Here is a 20,505-nt window from a genome sequence, read left to right as displayed (position 1 = left end):
TATTTTTATTTTATATCCCAAGGGGATTTTTCTCTGTAAGCTTAAATTTTATGCTAACTAACGACACTCGTTATGTATGACAACATTACACAAAGCTACATCGTGTTTTATTGTTATAATTTATCTCCAGAGTAAACACAATTTTACGATTTTTTAAAGTTATTGATATCCCCGGAGAAGCTTTCACTCAATTTATTTATTTTTTTTTTTTTTCAAGAAAAAACATTATTTTTTAATTTTTTTTCTTCTTTTTTTTTACTTACATTAATTAATAATCGCTTAAAATAATTTGATAACGCAAGAACGGGAAATTAAAGAGTTGATTGATTGCATTTCTAAACTTTACTTTTAATAGTTTTCTCCGTTTCTTTTTATTTTTTTTTTTTTTTTGAAGTTTAAAGAAAAGAAATGTACTTAGTCTTCACTTGCACTATTCCTTGCCAAATTCTTTAAAGTTCCTCTACCTTAGGTATGAAGTTTTATCTGTAAGTAAAGAAACGAGTAAAATCGATCCCTTCTATTTGCTTTGTTTCGAAAGAAGACATAATATCAATCGTTACAATTGCATTATTTTTGGCATAAGTCCAACTAGTTTTTATAGTTCTGCACTGATTAACAAGCCCTTAATTAATGAGCAGTGAAATAAAATTTTTTTTTCGCTATTATTGTAACAATAAAGAGATTTTGAATTTTTGATTTTGTGTTAATCATGAATTTACCTAAAATGACGGCTAACAAGTTAATTCAATCGGCATAAAACACAAAGAGAAAGAATAAGTTTATAAATTTATCCAATTCATAATCTGTTGGAAATTGAAGAATATTACAAAGAGCTAAATATAATGTACAAACCCTCTAATTTAAAAATGAAATACATTTTTATAAGCGGCCTTCAAAGGCTTTTCTTCTCGTTCATTTCAATTTAAACTCCTCGTAAATTCTGTTTACAAAGTACATAATTCGGATTTTTTACCAAGTTCACCCGAGCGTAATTTAAAATTAAATATTTTCCAAACTGAATCTGATAATTTGATACTGCCAACTAAAAAATAAATTATAACGCTAATAAAAGGCAAATATTTCATCGTAAATAATGGTAGAGAAATGAAAGGGAAAACAGTAAATCGAGCAATTCGTGTGCCTTTTCAACGCAACCTTTCACAAGAGTACACTTTTCTGGCACATGTCATCTGATTTGGGATGAAACGCTCTTTGTGACCGCGATGGCACCCACAATTTTAAAGGGAGCTCAATGGAATTGAAGAGACTTCCTTTTGGGGCTGTTCCGGTGATTTCGAATATGAATCAAATCGATCGATTAGTTTCAAAACGGCGGCTATTAACTATTTTTGAACTTGAAAATTTTTCACTCTCACGAATACTTTTGATCCAAAATAGTGATACATGCCGAATTTTAACGAAGCAAACTCGAAAAAACAAACAATACTCCACCGATATCGCCAGAAAATGAATTACAATTGTTATTTCCGTCCACAGAATACTGAATTCAGCTGAATGTAATTCAATTACTACACCGTGTTATCTTTCTAGGTTCCGGGCGTGAATGGGGGAAATAAAAGCACCTATAAATAAAATCTGTCATCAAGCCAGCCTTTAAGCTGAAAGAAACTCTGATTGTAAGTAGTCATCCCTAGCATTGATAACGGCCAGGTTAAATCGAGTGAACCGAATTGTTTGCGGATTTCCTCGCTCCCAATGCGCATGCTAGGCTAGACTGCCATTTGTCATTGGAAATACTTTCAGCTTCGATTCGATAATCGACACAGGCTATCGCAATATCCGACTAACTGGTATGGCCAATGAGATGCATCCATCCATCTATCATCTATCTTCTATCATCTGTAAGCTATCTGCTCATTCTTCCATCCATTACGAATTCGGAATATCTCCACACATGTTTCCACCAAAAATGAAGAAATAATCTCCCGATTTCATCTCCGGAATTTTTAACGACTCTTCTAGCATTCAGAGGATGCTTTCAAGTTGTCATTATGATGAAATACCTTTCTTTTCCATTTTACAGAAGAATTATCGTCCAAGCAAGGATTAAAGATCAAGTGGTGGAAAAAAATAATCAGCTGATGTCAGCTGAATGTAATTATTTTTTTTCTTACGACAACAATAATTATAACAATGATAATAAATTTAGTTGTTGTTGTTGAAATGATTTTGAATGATGTTGAAAAGAGGATTCTTCCTCTTTTCTGTTCATGTCAGACAGTTTTATTTTCTTCTCGAGATCTTTTAGCCGGGGGAGTGAAGTATCAAAAAGTTACGAGTTGAATAAAAAAGTCGTGACTCTGGAGAGATTCTTGTTCAGAAGAGAATGCATAATTCTGGTTGATAATGAGGAGAATCACCACTCAAACTCTTATCGAAATTATACCACATAATCGGCGTGATATACTTATGTATAGTTTCATTGTTCTGCACGCAAAACTCTCTTACTGTTAAGTAACATTAAAGTACTATACAATATATAACGTATTCAAAGTTTATAATTTTGCTGGAGGCCAGAATTCTTGGAACAAAGTGGATTTTAACCAGTGTTTAATTAAGAAACAGAAACAATGCGCAAGTGTAATTTGATAATGCACTTAATGGATGATGCGTGTCAGAATAATATAAGTCTAAGATATAAGATCCTAGAAAGTTTTATACTGTATATGAGCCCTTATATGCATGTGTGGACTTTCTATGTGACTGGGATGTTGGAAAGGTACAAGATATTTTAGTTAATAATAGCGTAATTAAAAGTGTCAGGGTTTTCCAGCAGACGGTGAAATCCCGGATGGAACCCATACTAACTATCCGAAAGTTTTGACGAGGGAGAGATTACCCTCGGAAATGGAATGAGCCGAGATCGTCAAGCTTTATTCTGAGGTATTACTTTAGAACATTTGTTCGACCTATCTCTAGTCCTCCTGGAGCAAGAGTGAAGAACCACCAACAGCTGTCGCTCATGAAAATGCTATTCATATGAGAAAATTTTTATATTAGATATCATTTCTGCTTATTCATGGAAAACGGAATTAAGCCGGATTATTATTTTTTATGTATGAGAAAGATGGGATGGATTTTATTTGATCGATCGTTTTTAATCTTCTCTGTTTCGTTTTATTATTAATATTAACTCATCCATTATATTATCTGGGCTTGTAGGATTGAAATTTTTTTTTTTTTTTAATGAGTTATAAATAGGAGGGCTTTAGTTTTTTTTTTTTTCTTTTTGTTCTGACAGCAAACAGCTTTGACAGTATTAATGTTTTTTTCTGTTAAGCTCAATACGTTTGAGGTTCAAATTATCAGGTTACACACAAATTGTTATTTGGGTGGTTTACAAATCTATACAATAATCTGCGGTATCCTATTCATGAATCCAGATAGTGAGATGGTTGTAATGATGTCATGAAACGTGACAATATCAATTTATCAGTAATGTATTTCAAAATTCTGTTGTTCAATTTTTTAATCAAATTGAATTTTTTTAAAGGTCTTAATTTGGAATTTTTTTACATTAAAATTCATATTCTGATAACGACAAAATGTATTATCATTTATAATAATGAAAATCAGTGCAAAAACACGAAATAGCTGATAACATTTAACGGTACTTGAAATCATTAGCGTTTTCTCCGTGTATGGTGATCATTAATAATATGAATACCAATGAGAGCAATTATTAAATTTTCATGGAACGCAATAATATTTTTGAATAGCAATGAATAGACCGTTTGACATGATTTTATGTAAAATTCATCATCATTATCATCATAAATACGCTAGGTAATATTCACAATATCGATCGTTCTGGGCAGCTCTATTTTTAATACAGAATGATGATTATAATTATTGTCGCAAATTCTTCCGACATACTTCAACCGCGAATATTAAATGAATTAAAAAATAATTACGCAGCAGCAATTATTTAATTTCAAATAAATGCCCGTATATTAATTTAAAACCCCAGTTGGTAATTTAACGTCAATTTTAATTCTAATTACTAAATTAAACACTAAAAGTTAAACGTTTTTTTAATTATCACTATTATTATCTACATTTATTGAATTTACGATAAATTTAAATTTAATTCTCGAGATCTAGATCTTCGATAAAATGAATTTTAGAGGTGAATATTCTGATTAATTTTGAGGTGCGATGTGTGCAAATATCAACCCAATTAAATTAGGTGGTAAATTTATAATTCTATGGGATTATTAGTATTATCTTCGCTATAGTCAACAAGATATAAAGGACTGATTAGTAACGTAATTAATCTTTGCTAGGTTGAAACAATATCCTTTTGCATTTGTTCGTAAATAATCACTTGTTAAATCGCAGCAAACCACTTAGTATCGTCATATAGAGCAATTACATATGCAAGTGGTACACACGATTCCATGAATGCTGATTCGTATATATTGTAGTCGAGTTAAGCGTGTATAGAGTAGAGAAAATGGCATTTACAACGTAAATTCTGATGAAGAGATGCGATGAAATATTCTGCTGCAAACTCATTGTGCTGAAACCATCACGGCTATGTAATACCATATCTGTCTCTGTCCCTATCTCCATCATATCCTACCCACCACCGACACTTTTGAACCCGCCTATCCACCCTACCACCCACCATTTATACTCACATTTTCACCCACACTGGAATATCCCATGATGAGCGAATCAACGAACTGAAAATAGGATTTGGTAAATTGATTAGATTCGACCTGTCACAGCGCCCATTATTTCGCTAAAGTTCGGTGACACTTAAAAGAATAAGCAGCCCGGACGGGAGTTTCTGAAACTCCCAGAATATGAACAAAAACAAAAAGGTTAATAAAAAAAAAAAAAAAAAATTATTATTGAAATAAAAGGAGTTACTTTTTTACTGGGATGACATTTCGTTGGCTGAGAATATCACCAAGAATAAGTGATCACTTGGCACTTTTTTTTTTTTACTTCTTTTATCAAAACTCTACTCTGAGACTGTCTTTTCAATCCTTCAGGAACAATTAAAATAGTGACGTTCTCTCTGAAGGCAACATCACTCAAACGCTCCCTCTAATTTTTAATTATTCATAACTCTATTTCTGTTTGATGCTGCTATCGAGAAATTTCGTTATTCATTTCTATCTTATGGATTATTAATTTAGCGTAATAACGTTTAAACTATTATTATTATTACTTTTTATTTTTTTTTTATAAGCATGAGTATTATTAAGGCTTCTAATGTATGAGAAACAAGGATAGTAAACTTAAATTGTGGTTACTGACTGCGAATCCGACAGTCGGATATGTTCAGTGGTTCGTGACCACTATTCTGTTAGAAGTAATATCGACAAAGGGCAAGTCGTTAATTAGTTGATGAAAGGGTGTGTGACCGTAAACCCTAAAGGAAATTGCTGGTTATGTTTTAAAGAAAATTTTTCTACCGAACGAGGCGAGGCTGTATGGACATGGCTGTAATTTAACGTTCCTTTGAACAGAATTATATTTATGTCTGCTTATCAGTAGGTGGGGCTTAATGAATTGTTCCAGATATTTTTTTATTAATTCTCTTGAAATTCTTGTCTAATGTATTCTTTATATTAAAAATCTTACTTTTTCAATTTTAAAACAAAGTCTTTTTAAATTCATATATAAAAGACAGCTTTTAATAAACATCTCGTGAATGAAAGTAAATATTAAAATGATTCTGAAAGAGCTCTAAGAAAAGTCAATTATTAAAAGCAATGCATTGTTTATATTTTGAATAATAAGCTCAATGTTACATAATTTAATGTTTCACGTGCAAAGTTTTATTACAATCGCGGTCTCGTTATTGTATTGCCATAAAACAATTCATTTTATTTCAATGGATTATTATTAATAATAATAAATTTCTGTGTAGATACTATAAAAAAAAAGTGACTAATTTTTATTACGTTTAAGATTAAAATTATAAAGGTAATGTTATATAATTTTCTTTGTGCGCTTGAAAATCGTTTTAATAAAGCTAAATTTTAACGATTTATCATAAAAAAAGCTTTTAATATTCTTAATAAAATAAAGTTCGCGAAATTCATGTCACTGAGCATTGCTCACTCGCTGATAAATTGACAATCGCGTGAAAGTTTTATTAATTTTTAAAGTCAATTATTTTTTCTGTATTCATTCAATTAGAAATTATACCAATATTTTTCCACATTTTTTTTATCTTTCAAAGCCTCTGTATTGAATGCGAGAGCAAAAATAAAATTTTTAGAGTAAAAAAAAAAAAAATAACAATTACTATTTATTAGTCATAAATGGGCAGTATAATTGCAGAGAATCAGCGTAAAAAGCTGTAAACAAAAACGGTAGCTTTTATTCTACGAAAAACAATATCTTGGTAATATAATAAGTCACTTCTATGGTGGTCTTTATTCAAAGTTCTCTAAAAATTTACTGTCGTATCACATTTCAACCTTTATTATTTTTCTAAAGCCGACAATTGCCACTAAATTTTTTGGTTTTTACCCAACACACTTTAAATGAATTTTAACTCCTGAAATTAAACTTACGCGCGTTAAAAATCAGAACATTAATTTTCAGTTGACAATCGCGGGCTTTGTTACGTCACAAAAGTCGCAATAAAAAATTTACTGCAACCTAAGAAAATAAACATTTAAACGCGATGAAAAGTAATTAAAAATAAAAAAGAATGAAAATACATTGCCGACAATAAAGTACGATTTCACAAAGATTTAAAGCTAAAATAGACAAAGCGTTTTTCCAGAGTTCTCATTAATTATTCCACTTAGATAAACACAATATTCTGTAAAAAAAGCCCTTACCAACAAAACTGCAAATAAATTTCCCGTAGGTTCAGTTCACTTTGATAACCTAGGATATCTCTTCACCAGACAGAGCACTACTCAGGAAATGAGACTGCTAAACCAAAAAAATACTATTATAAAAGAAAATGAATTGCAGCAAATGAAAGCTTTGGCTATAAACGGCTCCGACAAATCCACTTCCCTTTTTTCTTGCGTTCCTTTTTTCCCACTTTAATTCAAAATAATAGTTTACATTGTACTTCATACATGAAATATTAAAGTATACATGTGTAGTAATGGCAGTACGCCCTATGAATTACCAAGCAGCTGTACCAAGTCTGGCTTGCGATTCGACTCTATATACAGCGACACATGTACATATGTGGACTAGTAGGAAACTTGACTGTACTGTACAGTACTAGCACACAGACATTACTCAATTACCTCAAACTTGATGGAGTGGATACTACACGTACGTGTTATTTACTTCCACAAGTTTGTTTACTTTTGAATGAAAAAAAGCTCCAGTTCTTTGTACGGACTATTTTTGAATGATAAATTTTATCGACGGGTCGAGCGAAACGATTCTCATGATTCACTTTGGCTGTTTCTTGTGCATATGTGAGCGTGTGTGTGGCCTCTGACCGAAACATGAATGCAATTTGTTGATCAATGATTTCCGCGTAGTTTTGTATGTACACACGCATTTTATATTGTTCAGCTTATATACAAGGGACGTACGTACGTATGTACGGGAGAGGTTTGCACATGGACGCAATAAAAGGACATGTATTTTAGTTGTTATTTATTCGGTTTTTTAGTTTGATTTGGGTGCAACAGAACACAACAAGAGCTCGTCAGGGTATTGGTGAGCGGACCCGCTCGGTGAAAATTCAAGTCCGACAGTTAGACGAACTATTGTTAGCTATTGAACAATCCAATATTCAAATAACGTGGCTGCGAGGAAAACCGAGCAGAGCTTTTCATTTCGCCACTCTTGATGATAAAAACGCTTTTGGATATTGTTTAAACAATGTAAACAACGCAACTGAGCAGTCAGTGGTCGGTTAGAGTGAGTGATAAGTGACTAATAACTGAGGACTGGGGATTTAGTATAATTTTGGTTAGCAGGTGATTATTTTTAGATGGTGCTTTGGAGTTTGCTTGATTTTTGAGAAAAGTTAGTTTTTAAAAATTATTTTTCAATTTTAAATTGCTTAATAAATATTTATTAATAGTTAAAAAAATTATTTATTAATTATTTATGGGGTAATTATTTAAATTTGGAGTTATGTAATTTTTTTGACATCAAAAATTCAAAAATTAAATTCAAGATTTTTTTTAATTCAATTTTTTATAGCCGCGTATTTATAAATATGATTTGAAAGTTATTTTATTTAATTTTAAAGTAAAAAATTAAACAAATTATAAAAAAATTATAATTTTATGATTGAAAATTTTTTTAATGAATTTTTAAAGGTTTCTTTATTTTCACTGAATTTTTTAAACTTTTAATAAAATACTTGTTATAAATTAAAAGAGCTAAATTGTAAATTTCAACTGAGTAAAAAAGTTTAAGAACTAGCTAATACTAAAACCAAACTTCAGGGAATTTTAGTGTAAAAATATACACAGTCCCTGAGGAGTTCACAGGGTCAGCGGGTTACGAATCGACTGTACGGAATTTGGTCGTCGCGAGTGACAAACTGGTGCTTTAAAAATTTAGTTTTGCTTATAAATTTAGTGTGGTAAAATTTTTCTAAAAATCTATGGCTTGACTCTGGGGACTATAAATATTTTTCCAGCATTATATTTCCATTCTATACTTTAAAATGTTAAAAATTTTCTCACTTTTCATGTTTCATGTTCTTTAGTGTCAACATTTTGAAATGAAAATTTTAATAAACATTTTCGCAGTGAGACTAGTCATAATAAATTAAAATCTACTAAAAAAAACCACTCACAATTTTAAAGTTTAAACAAGTCGAGACTGAGAATTTTCTTTGAAAATAAAACATACTTTTTATTTATTTATTGTAAACGCAATTATTAAACCCGAGTATTTTTATTTACAGTTCATTAATTAGTAAACATTCAATAATTCAATATTTGATCAATAAATTTTCCAACCGAGAAGATTTATTAACAAAAAATAGCTTTACGTATCCCATTAAAAACCGATTTGTACTAATATTTAAACAGCGACAAATTTTAAACGTCTTCAAACAACGTTGATTTATAATTACAAGTGATAAGTCATAAATTAGATCTGTAAAGTCCCCTTAATAATAATGATTATACTCAACAACGTCCAGAATGACTGAATAGTTAATTATAAACAAACTCATAAATAATCCAGCGATCAGCGGCCGCGGGAATTAAACTGATGAGTGTAGCTAGCAATTTTCTGGCGGTAATTAACTTGAAAAGTAAATATAATATAATATATTTTCTGACGAGTAGAAAAATTAAATATAAAAAATCTCTATGTTAAAGTATACTATTAAAAAGAAAAATGATCGCTGAACTTATTAAAAAATTTTTTGACTCGATTAATTGCGATTTTTACATAAAAAAAATTTATTTCGTAGATTTTTAAAATTTTTTTTGAGGGACAAATACGATAACTTTTGAAAAAATAAATTTTTTAACTCGATTTATTTTTGAATCTATTTTCTAGACTAATAAAAAATTGCAGCTTAATATTGTTTTTTTTAATTAAAATAAATTTTTTTCTGCTCCTTTGAGCAAAATTAAAAGCAGCTAATATTCAAATTTGGATTTACAAACTTTTCTTTTTATCTTAATCTTAATTTTCGTATAAAAGCGACTTTTGTTTTATCAAGTGGAAAATTTAAAAACTTTCCGGGTCATAAATTTGTCCACATCGCGGGTAGGACTGTAACTATATACTAGATCTTTAATTTTTTTCAACATGTGGTAGCAGACAGGACAGAACGCTTGAAAAAGTACTTGAATAAGAATGTTAAATGCTGAATAGGAGCAACGACGCAAAGCTTTATGGTTCAGGTTTAAGGTTCACAGCGTGGTACAGTTTCATTTTATTATGTGAGGAATATAATATATTATTCTACATAGGTTGTTACGAAGTAGAAGTAGAAAAAGGAGGAGGAAGAGGTAAAAAAGTCCTCATACTTATTCTTATTATTATTATTATGTCCCTCTGGTAATTTGAGACTGGACCTTGCGCTGGATAAACTCTAGTTGGGTTTGAAGTTGAGTGTCGGCCTGCACTCTAAAGTGAAACTGGACAACGTGGTCCCGGATTTTTATGAAACGCTGCCGACATGTGTTTCGCGTTAAGCCGTGCATACCGGCTATAGCTTAAGCAAGACGCTTACATGCTACATGTGTGCGTACCTTCTGTTGCGGTGTGTAAATTGTAACTATGTCCTTAGTATTTAATTATCTCCGAGGTCGCTCTAAATTCTACGGTTCCGTCAATTTCAAGGCTTTTTTATGGACCGGTTGATTTTTAGATTTTTTTTAATTATTCGGGGATTTTATGTTTTTAAAAATTTTAAATGGGCTTATTTTTACTCTAATTGTAATAAGTAAAAAGTTGTTTTTGAGGAGTTTAGATTTTTTATGCTGGAAATTAATTTTTTACGGTATTTTCTCAATTTTTAAGAATGAAAAAAATTTTATTTTTTAAGGAAAGAAAAAAATTATTATTAATAAATAAAAAAATTCTAAAAAAAAAAAAACCTAAATACAAATTATATCTTCAAAATTAAACTATCAAATTTCAAGTATTAATTATTAAATTAAATACCAAATATTAAACATGAAACAATAAAAATTAAATATTAAGAGTATATTATGGTTATATTCCTGCTAATTTATTTATAGCAGTAAAATCATTGTAAGATAGAACTAAATATTATTATAGCGATATTTACTCTCCAGTTAATTTCAATATACCAGTAATATTCATCAGAAAATAAATAAATTAATTTTACAATGGTAAATAATACTATTCTGATTTTTTTCAGTGTAATTTAATAAAAATGAAACATTTGAATCAAAGTTAAACTTGAAAGAAAATATTAATTCATTGTTATTTCCCTTGCTAACTATTATTATATCACATAATATCATATTATGTACCTCAAAAGTTTTGAAGACCTGACTCCAGTTTTCAGTTTCAAGAAGCCCGGCTGGAGTATCATGCATAACATCGAAAGATAAACTTTCAGCTAAGAAACTTTTTTAAATTTCAGGTGAATATTTGTCGGGAAAAGGATGAGCCAAGACTTAGCTTGTATCGAGAGCAAGGCTCTTTGTTAATAAACAGGTTGCTTTCCTCTGGGGTAAGACGGACGAAAATATGTATAAATTTTATGGCTAAGTTATACAACATAACTTTTAATATAACCGGCTTGAATTATTATCTTTTTCCGAGATATGAAAGAGAAATCGCATTTTAAATTTTTTGAAGGGTGAATATTTACCGAGCGAGAAATCCCCGAGTTGGTAACTCTTTTGTGAGGGAAAATATTAAATAAAATGTTTATGGCGTTTATATATTTTTACGAAGAGTTTTAATTTTTTTCAATCAATAAAAAATTAGAGATCGTGGGAGAGCAGAAATTTTATTGGAGTAAAAAAAAAACAGTCTGTGAAAGGACAGAGCGGATGGAAATCGTTCCAACGGAAGTGAAGTCGGTGGGCAGAAGAAAATTTTAAATGTTTTTCGACGAATGCCGATATAAAATTCTCCATGGTTGAATTTTAGTGGAGGTTCTCATCTCGGAAGTTTGAATAACTGGAAATTCTAAACCAAATATGGCCATCTTGAGAGTTCTTAACTCACTTGATTTTTTATTCATTGAAACAGAAGCTTTAAATTTTTTTTAGTCTTGTCGGAATTTACAGACCGAGAAAATGCAAATCAAATATATTTTTTTTTTAATTCAAATTTTTTTCCGTTCGGAAAAATTTATTAAAATTCATATTTTTTGCTTTGAAAATTTCTTCAATTTTAGAAAATCAAAATTTTTTAAAAATATAATATTAATAATTTTTTTCAACTCTCTTCACTTTTTTGTTCCTTAAAAAACGGCCTGTCGCTTCCAAGCCAAAATAAACTCCCAATTTTTTTTTAATCGCGCACCAACCATCGACGATTATCTACCTAACCATTTTTTCCAGCGACAATTAATTTGGATCCATAGATCCGACAGTGGACTTCGTTATCTGGCCCATTACCTGCTCTTTTCCCTTTCCATTACCAAAAAAGTTCTTTTTATAGATATAATAGATATGTACTGACTGGAGCTTGAGCAGAATAGAGAAAAAAAGGAAGGAAAAAAATAAGAGCAAAGAAGCAAATAATAAAAGTGGATTATACATCAGATAATCTTTCCACGGCACAAAAGAACCGGGGTGTAACTTTATCCGATAACTTTGTCGGCCGTTGATTCAGTTTGTGCATCAGCTAAGTTTCATCTCAACCCTTCTTATATCTAGCCTCGTACTATATATAGTAATAATGCTCTATTACATAATATGACTCTAATATTCGCGCTTAGCCTCTCTCACTCGCCGGTTCAACGATCAATATTTATATAGTATATAATATAATATAATATATGGCATAACTAATAAGCAAATTTATAGTTTGCTGAGGACTTAATAAGTATCTACCCGCCTTTGAAGTCCACTGTTTATTAGTAAATAGATCACAAACCTGATATCCAAGTACCAAAGAGCTTCATAACTTAAGACCGTTGTTAGACGTCCTATATTTTCTATTTATCTCATATATGATGATGATAATAATAATAATAATAAAATATTTGATTTTTATTTTAGAACTAAATAATCTGAAATTAACTCTCTTCAACACTTTTTTTGGTTAAAAAATTACACATGTCCTTATATGACCACATTAGAACCGATTTTGACATCTAAAGTCACATCAATCCAAATATAGCCAATTATCAAATCAAATTATGATTATTTATTTTTTTTTTTTTTTTAATTATTTGAAGCGAGTTTTCAATCTTCAGCCTCACCAAGCTTGTCTATATACCAACAACACAACTCTACAAAGTACTTAAAGGTGTTAACGAGTTTGCGAGTACGCGATACCATATAATATAATAGTGCAGTTGATCATTCTGACGAGCTACAAAGATGCCTAGTCGGATTAACGGGTAGGTGTGCCCTTAGCGTGGAGTTCCCACCTTCTCACTCTGTCTGCCAGGATAAACTCATCCCTTTGTCAAACACAACAGCTTTACACCGTTTGACGCCTCGTTTTAAAATGGGGTTGTTAAGGCGCAAAAAGGAGAAAGTTACAAAAAGGCTCACTGGAAAATGACATTTTCTCACTGCGTTAATTTAATTAACTTCTCCGGAAAAAAATAGTAGAGAAAATTTTTGCCTTTGTCCCGGAAAATTCTTTGATAGATCGGACGTCATTTTCAGCAAAAGAAAGTAACAAAAAAATTTTGGATTATAAATTACATTGTTATTTTACTATTTCATTGTTATTATTATTTTTTTGTACTTTATAAGTATACGCTTCATGTAATACCCACAAAAAATTTACTCTTACAATTTTTTGACGCAAGTACAGAATATTTTTTACTATGTAAAGTAGGTTCATATATTTTATATGTTTTGTACTTTGTACATAAACTCAATCCTATTTGCTTTGATAATTGAACCTCGGAAAATAAAGGACAAATAATAGAAGTATAAAAAGAAGTTGAGTTTTTTTTTTTTTTTTTTTTTTTTTTTTTGTTAAATTTGTATTTGTATTGCAGTAGCTTTCTCAATGGTTGTATTTGTTGGGTGGTACTGTTATATCGCTTTGAAAGATCTTTGATGAGACGTTTCCGATAAAATAGATCGATACTCTGGGATACGGATGGGTATTCACCCGAATTTAGGAATAGAACGTGGCAAATGATGATTGGGAGATTCTGATATCGAGTTGGGTTATGTCGGGATCGAGGCATACCAACTTTGTGTCAATGACATATAACATATAACTTTAGATATCTGTTCGACTAACAATATACATTCTGTACATAGTCTTTTCTATTCTGTGATTCAGAGAATCTCTGTGTATCGACCTTTGTATTTATATTTATATTTATACCTATATACAAACACGGATGAAAAAGAAACAGTACATACTTTATAGTTTACAGTACATAGTACATAGTGTATCTGCTTTTCCGTGAGCTTGAATCAACGAAAGGGCTGTAAAAACAGAGTGGAAAGTGCCACGAAAGGCAGGGGTCGAAGGTTGGGCCGGGTTTAAAGTATAGAAGAAAAAAAATTAGGTGAAATAAGTAAAGTGGTAGCGCGTAGCCGTCTGCGAAGATATATAATAGTTGAGAGTGGGTCTGAATTGAGGGAGTAAAATCCGGTGAAAAATGTCGCTTCGAATTATGAGTGATATTTGTTTTAAAGCTGCAAGCTCCTCTGGGAAAATTATGGCCCGACGGGTTTTGAAAGGGTTGACGGTTGAAGGGTGAATAATGACCGCGGCGCTTTTTTTTTTTATTTTATCCCATATAAATTTTGTTATTCCAGTGCGTAAGTCACTGTTTATGAGACATCATGTTTTAGTTTACAAATAGAGAAACCATTCCTATCGGGATAATAAAACTTCCCTGACATCCAGTTATCGTATTTTCGTAGAGTTATTTCAGTGCATTGTGGTATAATTGTGTTGGTTTTTCGGCAACGCTCGTATTTTTTTAGAAAATATTTTCAAAGTTAATCGATTGAGGAATATTTTTCCAAATTTTTCGGAGAAACAAAAAAATAATTTTTTCCATTTATTGGGCTTGAAAATTAGAGGAGCTTTTTGTTAATTCTCTGTAAGTATCACGCGGAAAGAAAATTTTGTACCCAGCTGTATATAAAAAATTTACACTAAAAAAATTCATTACAATTTCTAATGAATTCACTATAAAAAAAAAATTTTTATGTCATTTATGAAAACAGTTACGAATATAAATAAGTAGCGAATTTCCTCGCTTATAAATATCAAATAAAACTCTGTAAAAATATTATTCGCTTTTCTATTTAATATGAAATGCAACTGTAACATAAGTTATTATCCTTAGTTTTCCATAAATTTCACGGTTGTTTGTACAGCAAAATACCCAAGAATTAAATAGATAAAAGATAATTTGACATGTTAAATCATGTAGAATGTTATTCTAGAGAACTTCTAGAGAATGTCAAAATACTTTAGAATATCCTTCAAGATCCAAAAACTAATATCCAAGTTTCGTAAGAAATCTCCAGTAGACATGAATATTCAAGAAACAGTCTATCACAATTCATAACTAATAATTATTTATATTTATTCATACCGAATTGCTAACTCTCTTTTCTTAATTAAAGGATTCTGCAGGTGGGAAATTAATCCCCCGTAATTGGTAGGAAAATTTAGTTGCTCTATTCATTAACTTGTACTTTTCACCGTTAGGAATTTCAGCCTCCGTCGTCTTAATTGTGATGAATTAAACCTACGAGCTCGATGTAATGTATTAAACACAAGATTTGTGCATGAGCGGGATAATGTAGACGTAGACGCAGACCGAGGTTCAAAAAAGAGCAGTGTAATGTTACATCAACGTTTACGGTAACATAAATGTAATTAAATAGTAATGAGAAGTAATGTAGGCGAGATAATTACCCAAATTGTCTGCGGAGGCAGCTGCCAGCTGGAGGCCAAAAATTGAGAACAGGATAAGTATTCCGGGCATGGTTGGATCCTGACTGAAGGTATTCACTCTGAGTCGCCCGCTCCGACAATTTAAAATATCACCCGGACCCACGGGTCCCATTCATCGCTCTGCCCTTCGCGTCCAAACTCCAAACTGAATGCTGAAAAAGTTATACTTTGTTAGATACTTGCTTGATAATTTATTAATTTGCATCGAGTTATAATTATCGTTGTAATAATAATTAATCTTTCCTATTACGCCGGGAATAACAACAACAATATCACCACCGCTAACAATAGCTTTTGTACACACTGCGGTGTTGGTTATTATTGATGTATGCTTTTCAATCTAATCTCTGGTTATAATTATCATTGTGATTATAAAGCTTTATAAATTGGAGATAATTATTATCGCTGACAATGTCAGTATTTACGCTAGTGGAAAATCAACAACGGTTGCTTATGACTCGATGGATGTTTGCAATTTAATAATTTGGTAATATTACGAGTTATGTCAAGTTTATTTGGCTGTTTATATTTCTGCTGCTTTGATTGGTCGAAATAGGGTGTAAGTCTTGGATTGGATTAATTTATAATTTTTTTATGGTTCATCAGTTTTTGAATTTTACTTGAAAAATATATTTTTGGACATCAATCATATTTTTTAGTACTTTTTTGATAAAAATGCTCTCGGAAAAATTTTTCTTAGTTGAAGAAAATATTTTTGAAGAGAAAAATTATCTTGCCTAAAATATTTTTTAGGTCGTTCAAGATTGTTTTGATCTTTCTTATTAATTTTTTTGGCTAAAACAAATTTTTTGTAAGATTAAATTTTAATAAAACATAATTGCTAGAACAATTTTTTATTGGATTATAATTCAACAGTTTAAAAAAAAAATTCCGATCAAAATTGTAATTTTATTAAAAAAATTTTTAATTAAATTCCTCTGAAAGACATAAAATTTAATATTTGTTCCAATCTAATAAATGTGTGGAATTAAATTTTGATAAAATACAAGTAAGTGAAATAAAATTAATATTTTGCCGTACTGATAAATTTTCCATTCACTTTTTTTCAAACTATTAAATAATAAAAATCAATTACGGTGCGAATGTAACCACCCCTTGATGTGAAATGATAAGAATTTGATTCAGAAGATTTTTATGAATTCTATACAATGAAATTTAATATAATTCAATCTCAGCGTGTTCAAAGTTTTAAAATAATACATTTGATGGTACAATATTGCTGTAAATTATGTCCCGCTATTTCAATTTTCATATTATTTCAAAATTAATAAATTGCCAATTACATTTAGTGTATTATGAAATAATTATTACCAACCATTTTCAATTGATCGAATTGTATATTGTATAAGCCCAGTTATAATTGAGTGCAATATTAATTAGTCATTAATAATTAATATAATACCATCGTTCAAAATTACATTCATCCGATTTAAAACAATTCATCGCAAAAAAATTGATCAATTTTTAAAAAAATAATTACCGATGACCCTTCACAATATTTTATTTGTCAAAAAAAAAAATTCTATTCAAACTATTTTTATCAGATTCTATTTCTAATATTTGATCCCTCTATTCAAACAACTTTTGCTATTGATGCATGTACACGACACCGAGCCATATCCCATCAATCTAAACCACCGAATTTTGGCGCTGTACATGAATAACTTTATCCATAAAAAAGAGTTTTTTGTATGAACAAAATATTTGGAATTACCTCGATACTTTGATTAGAAATATAAAATAAAAATAAATTCAAATCACTGGCACAAATAAAACCAAATAAATAAAACCCACCAATCACTCTCGAGTGTCACTAGTTAGTTTAATTTATTTTATTTAATTTTTTTGCAAACTAAAAAAATTCACTTGCACACCATTCACAACACTAAGTCGTTTTAAATAATAATTATCCAATAAATTTATATTTTTCCACTGCAATCATTATTTTTTTTTTTTTTTTTTTTCACTGCAATCAGAGCGAGAAAATTAATCTTTGCAATAAAAAAATAAATGGATGATTTCTAGCGATAAAAACGTGAGTTTTCAGCAGCGACGATTGTTTATGTTGTGAGATAAGTTTGTAAGATGGAATATGGACCGAACCGTGCGGCAGTCGGTGAGAGACTAGTTCGGATGCCGGATCTTTCAAACCTGGCAACGCGTGACGTCACGTCGATCGAGAACGGGAACCAGCGCGTGCTCTAACGAATAGAACCCATGAATATGTGTTATCTGTGTATGTATGTATGTATGTGTCACTATTATGTGGAGAGGATCGAGAAATACAACCAAGAAAATTTAACCAGAATAGTAGCTTTTACGCGATTTCCACAACCGCGCATTACATCTTTCGCGGACTCACACTCTTTCTGTTATCTATTTTTCAAATCCGCGTGCTATGGGTTAAATCTCGGAAACTTATGCGACGATAAATATGTAAGCTATATAATAGAAATGTTTCCAAAGATTTGAATACAAATTTGCATTTTTAAATTTATTTTTAAAGTTATCTCGTAAATATTGCTAAATGCCGGGAAAAGGTCTAAATTTTTTATATCTAACTTGTTTCTGTTGTTCTTATCAAATAAAGTTACTCACATTTTTGATAAAAAATAAATCAATCTGGAATATATATCATCCAAGAAACAAACAAGTGTCTTCAAAATTTTAACAAAGAAACTGTAAACTTGGATTAGTTCGGGATCCTAACCGAACCTAAGTGGTGATAAACTTCTCTCACGCAAAATCCAAACCTACGATTGTTAGCGAGATCTTAAATTGAAAATAGTCATTTTGTGAAACCGCTAGCTTTTAACTTTTTCCAGTTCGTCTAAAAATTTTTTTATGTGGACTGATATGTAAATAAATTTAATTGAAGGAAAATTTAATAGAGAAAAATTATGCTTAAATTTTCGATAATTTTCGATAATTTTGGCTATACATAATATTTTTTATTACTTTTTTTGATAAATATAAAAAAAAATTGTTATGAAAAATCAGAAATTTTAATACGGCCATTTATAAACGAAATTCTTCCACAAGAGTATTTAACTTTGTTATTTTTACACTTTTTTAGAGTTCATAGATTTGCGAAATGTTTACATAGAATTTTCATGCATTCACCTTTAGAAAAAATTTCATTGAATATCTCGCCATTGACACATCCCAGATCCTGCCAGTATTTTCATTATTTTTTTTCAGAACTATTTGGTGTCACACAAATATTTTCATATACAATAGTATGTAGAGCATCGGCAGAGGTTGAAGATCATACATAGTTCAGCCCCGAGCACGAGCGAGAATCATGTGCAGTCAGCTAAGTTACGAAAGATATTTTTTTATTATTATTATCATCACCATTTTCCATGCAAAAAAAAAGGGGAGGCAAAAAAAATGAACTTCCGACTCGGAGATAATAGAAGATTCTATAGTATTTACCTCGCGTGCGCAGCGTCGACACGAAAAATCAGGCATTGATAAAAAAAATCTGCTACCCGAGGCTCCAGTGAATAATGCACGTGTACAAAATATTCCCTTTTTAACTTTTATTTTTTTTTTGTCTTTATTTTTCTATTACTCTATTTAACATTTTTTCAACCCTACATTCATCGAAGCGAGAGCCATGGAATCAAAAGCTTACACACATTAAAATATCTAGTGCAAATGTGCGATAAAAAAAGGGGAAAAAAAATGATAAGCGGTGAAAGAAAAAGAGGACAGTAATTTTGAATTGTTTGGTGCGTGTGCAGCGACCGGGGCGACATGTATGATTGACTTATTAATTTGCGTGTAACGGTGCTGTGTATATATGCTATTCAGCGTGTTCTGCGCTGGGTGCAACACAAGTGTGTATACACGAGGCGTCAACAGCTATTCATCTTCCTGGCACAGCTGTGGAATGACCATAAATCTTATTGATTATTTTGACAATGAGTATAATCTCCTCTCTTCTGTTTTCTGAATGTATACACGCCATCAAAGGATGTGTATATACTAAATGATTGCATTTTCAAATCGTTATTCTATGCTCCATTGAGCAACTCACTTTATTATAGTTTTAATAATGGATTATAATGGCTCAATAATAATCTATACAAATTTCCTCGGGGTCCACGAATTATTTTTGGTAAACATACCCAAGTGGGGCTTACTCTTTGTTTTTTGAGGACCGCTTTTATTTATGTACATATTATATGAGGTTTTTGCGTCAAATATATCCTTTCAATCTGTTATTTGGGACGAGTTGATAGGGATTTAAAGATTGAATATGTTTTTTTCAAGTTATAAAATGAATAACCATGAATAAAAAATTTTTTAATTATTTTTTAAAAAGGTAAATTAAAAGGTAAATTTTTTATTAAATATCTATTGCGAATTTTACAAAGCATGATATTATTTTTTTAAATCTGTGATAATACACGGCACGAAAAAAATTTTCATTAAGAGCAATGAAAAATTCATCGTAATTTAAAAACAGGAATTTCACATTGAAAATGCAATGATATTCGATGTATATTGAGAAGAATGTTTGAATATTGCAATGCTCGCTATATTCGATTTCATTTTATTAAGAGAAAATTAAATATCAAATGTCACAGAATATTCTTCAGTATACAAAAAAAAAAAAAATTTCATCATAAATTTCTACGACATCCGTATTGGAGTCGCACTTGAAATATAGCCGGAATCCCGGTGTATTTATCTTATTTTTTAGACAATATTTTGACGTATAAAGTCTAACTGTAAATATTCGATTATAAATATCAAAAGTTGATGACCCGAGGAAAAATTTAACGATTTTACAGTCACGGTTTCCCGGCTCGTTTACATCGAAGTGAACAATTTTATTGACGAACAGTCTCTGCTATTAACTGTCAGTCAGAATTATTTTTCAATCACAGTTTAATCCTTGGAACAAAAGCCTGGCTATCTGTTTTG

At 30.5% G+C, this 20,505-nt stretch overlaps 1 protein-coding gene across 2 annotated transcripts in view; it reads right to left on the bottom strand.

Moving 5' to 3' along the window:
* LOC141527166 (uncharacterized) overlaps positions 1-20,505 on the bottom strand; it is a 72,862-nt gene that overhangs the window by 32,646 nt on the left and 19,711 nt on the right. Inside the window, exons 1-2 of one of the 2 annotated variants that reach the window (XM_074242491.1) lie at positions 17,282-17,645; positions 15,508-15,698 (exon numbers count right to left, since the gene is read on the bottom strand). In XM_074242491.1, coding sequence (XP_074098592.1) covers positions 15,508-15,658 — 151 coding nt within the window. In that variant the 5' untranslated portion in view covers positions 15,659-15,698; positions 17,282-17,645. Of the gene's footprint in view, positions 1-15,507; positions 15,699-17,281; positions 17,646-20,505 lie in introns of those variants that run through there. The other variant, XM_074242492.1, reaches the window with a different exon arrangement.

The sequence above is a fragment of the Cotesia typhae genome, unplaced genomic scaffold (assembly GCF_013202065.1).
Source record: "Cotesia typhae breed Kobodo isofemale line unplaced genomic scaffold, CoteBio_Ctyphae contig_4, whole genome shotgun sequence".
In the NCBI taxonomy this organism is placed as follows: Eukaryota; Metazoa; Arthropoda; class Insecta; order Hymenoptera; family Braconidae; genus Cotesia; species Cotesia typhae.
The sequence above is the reverse complement of the archived record's forward strand: the minus strand, read 5'-3'. Positions and strand labels throughout refer to the sequence as shown.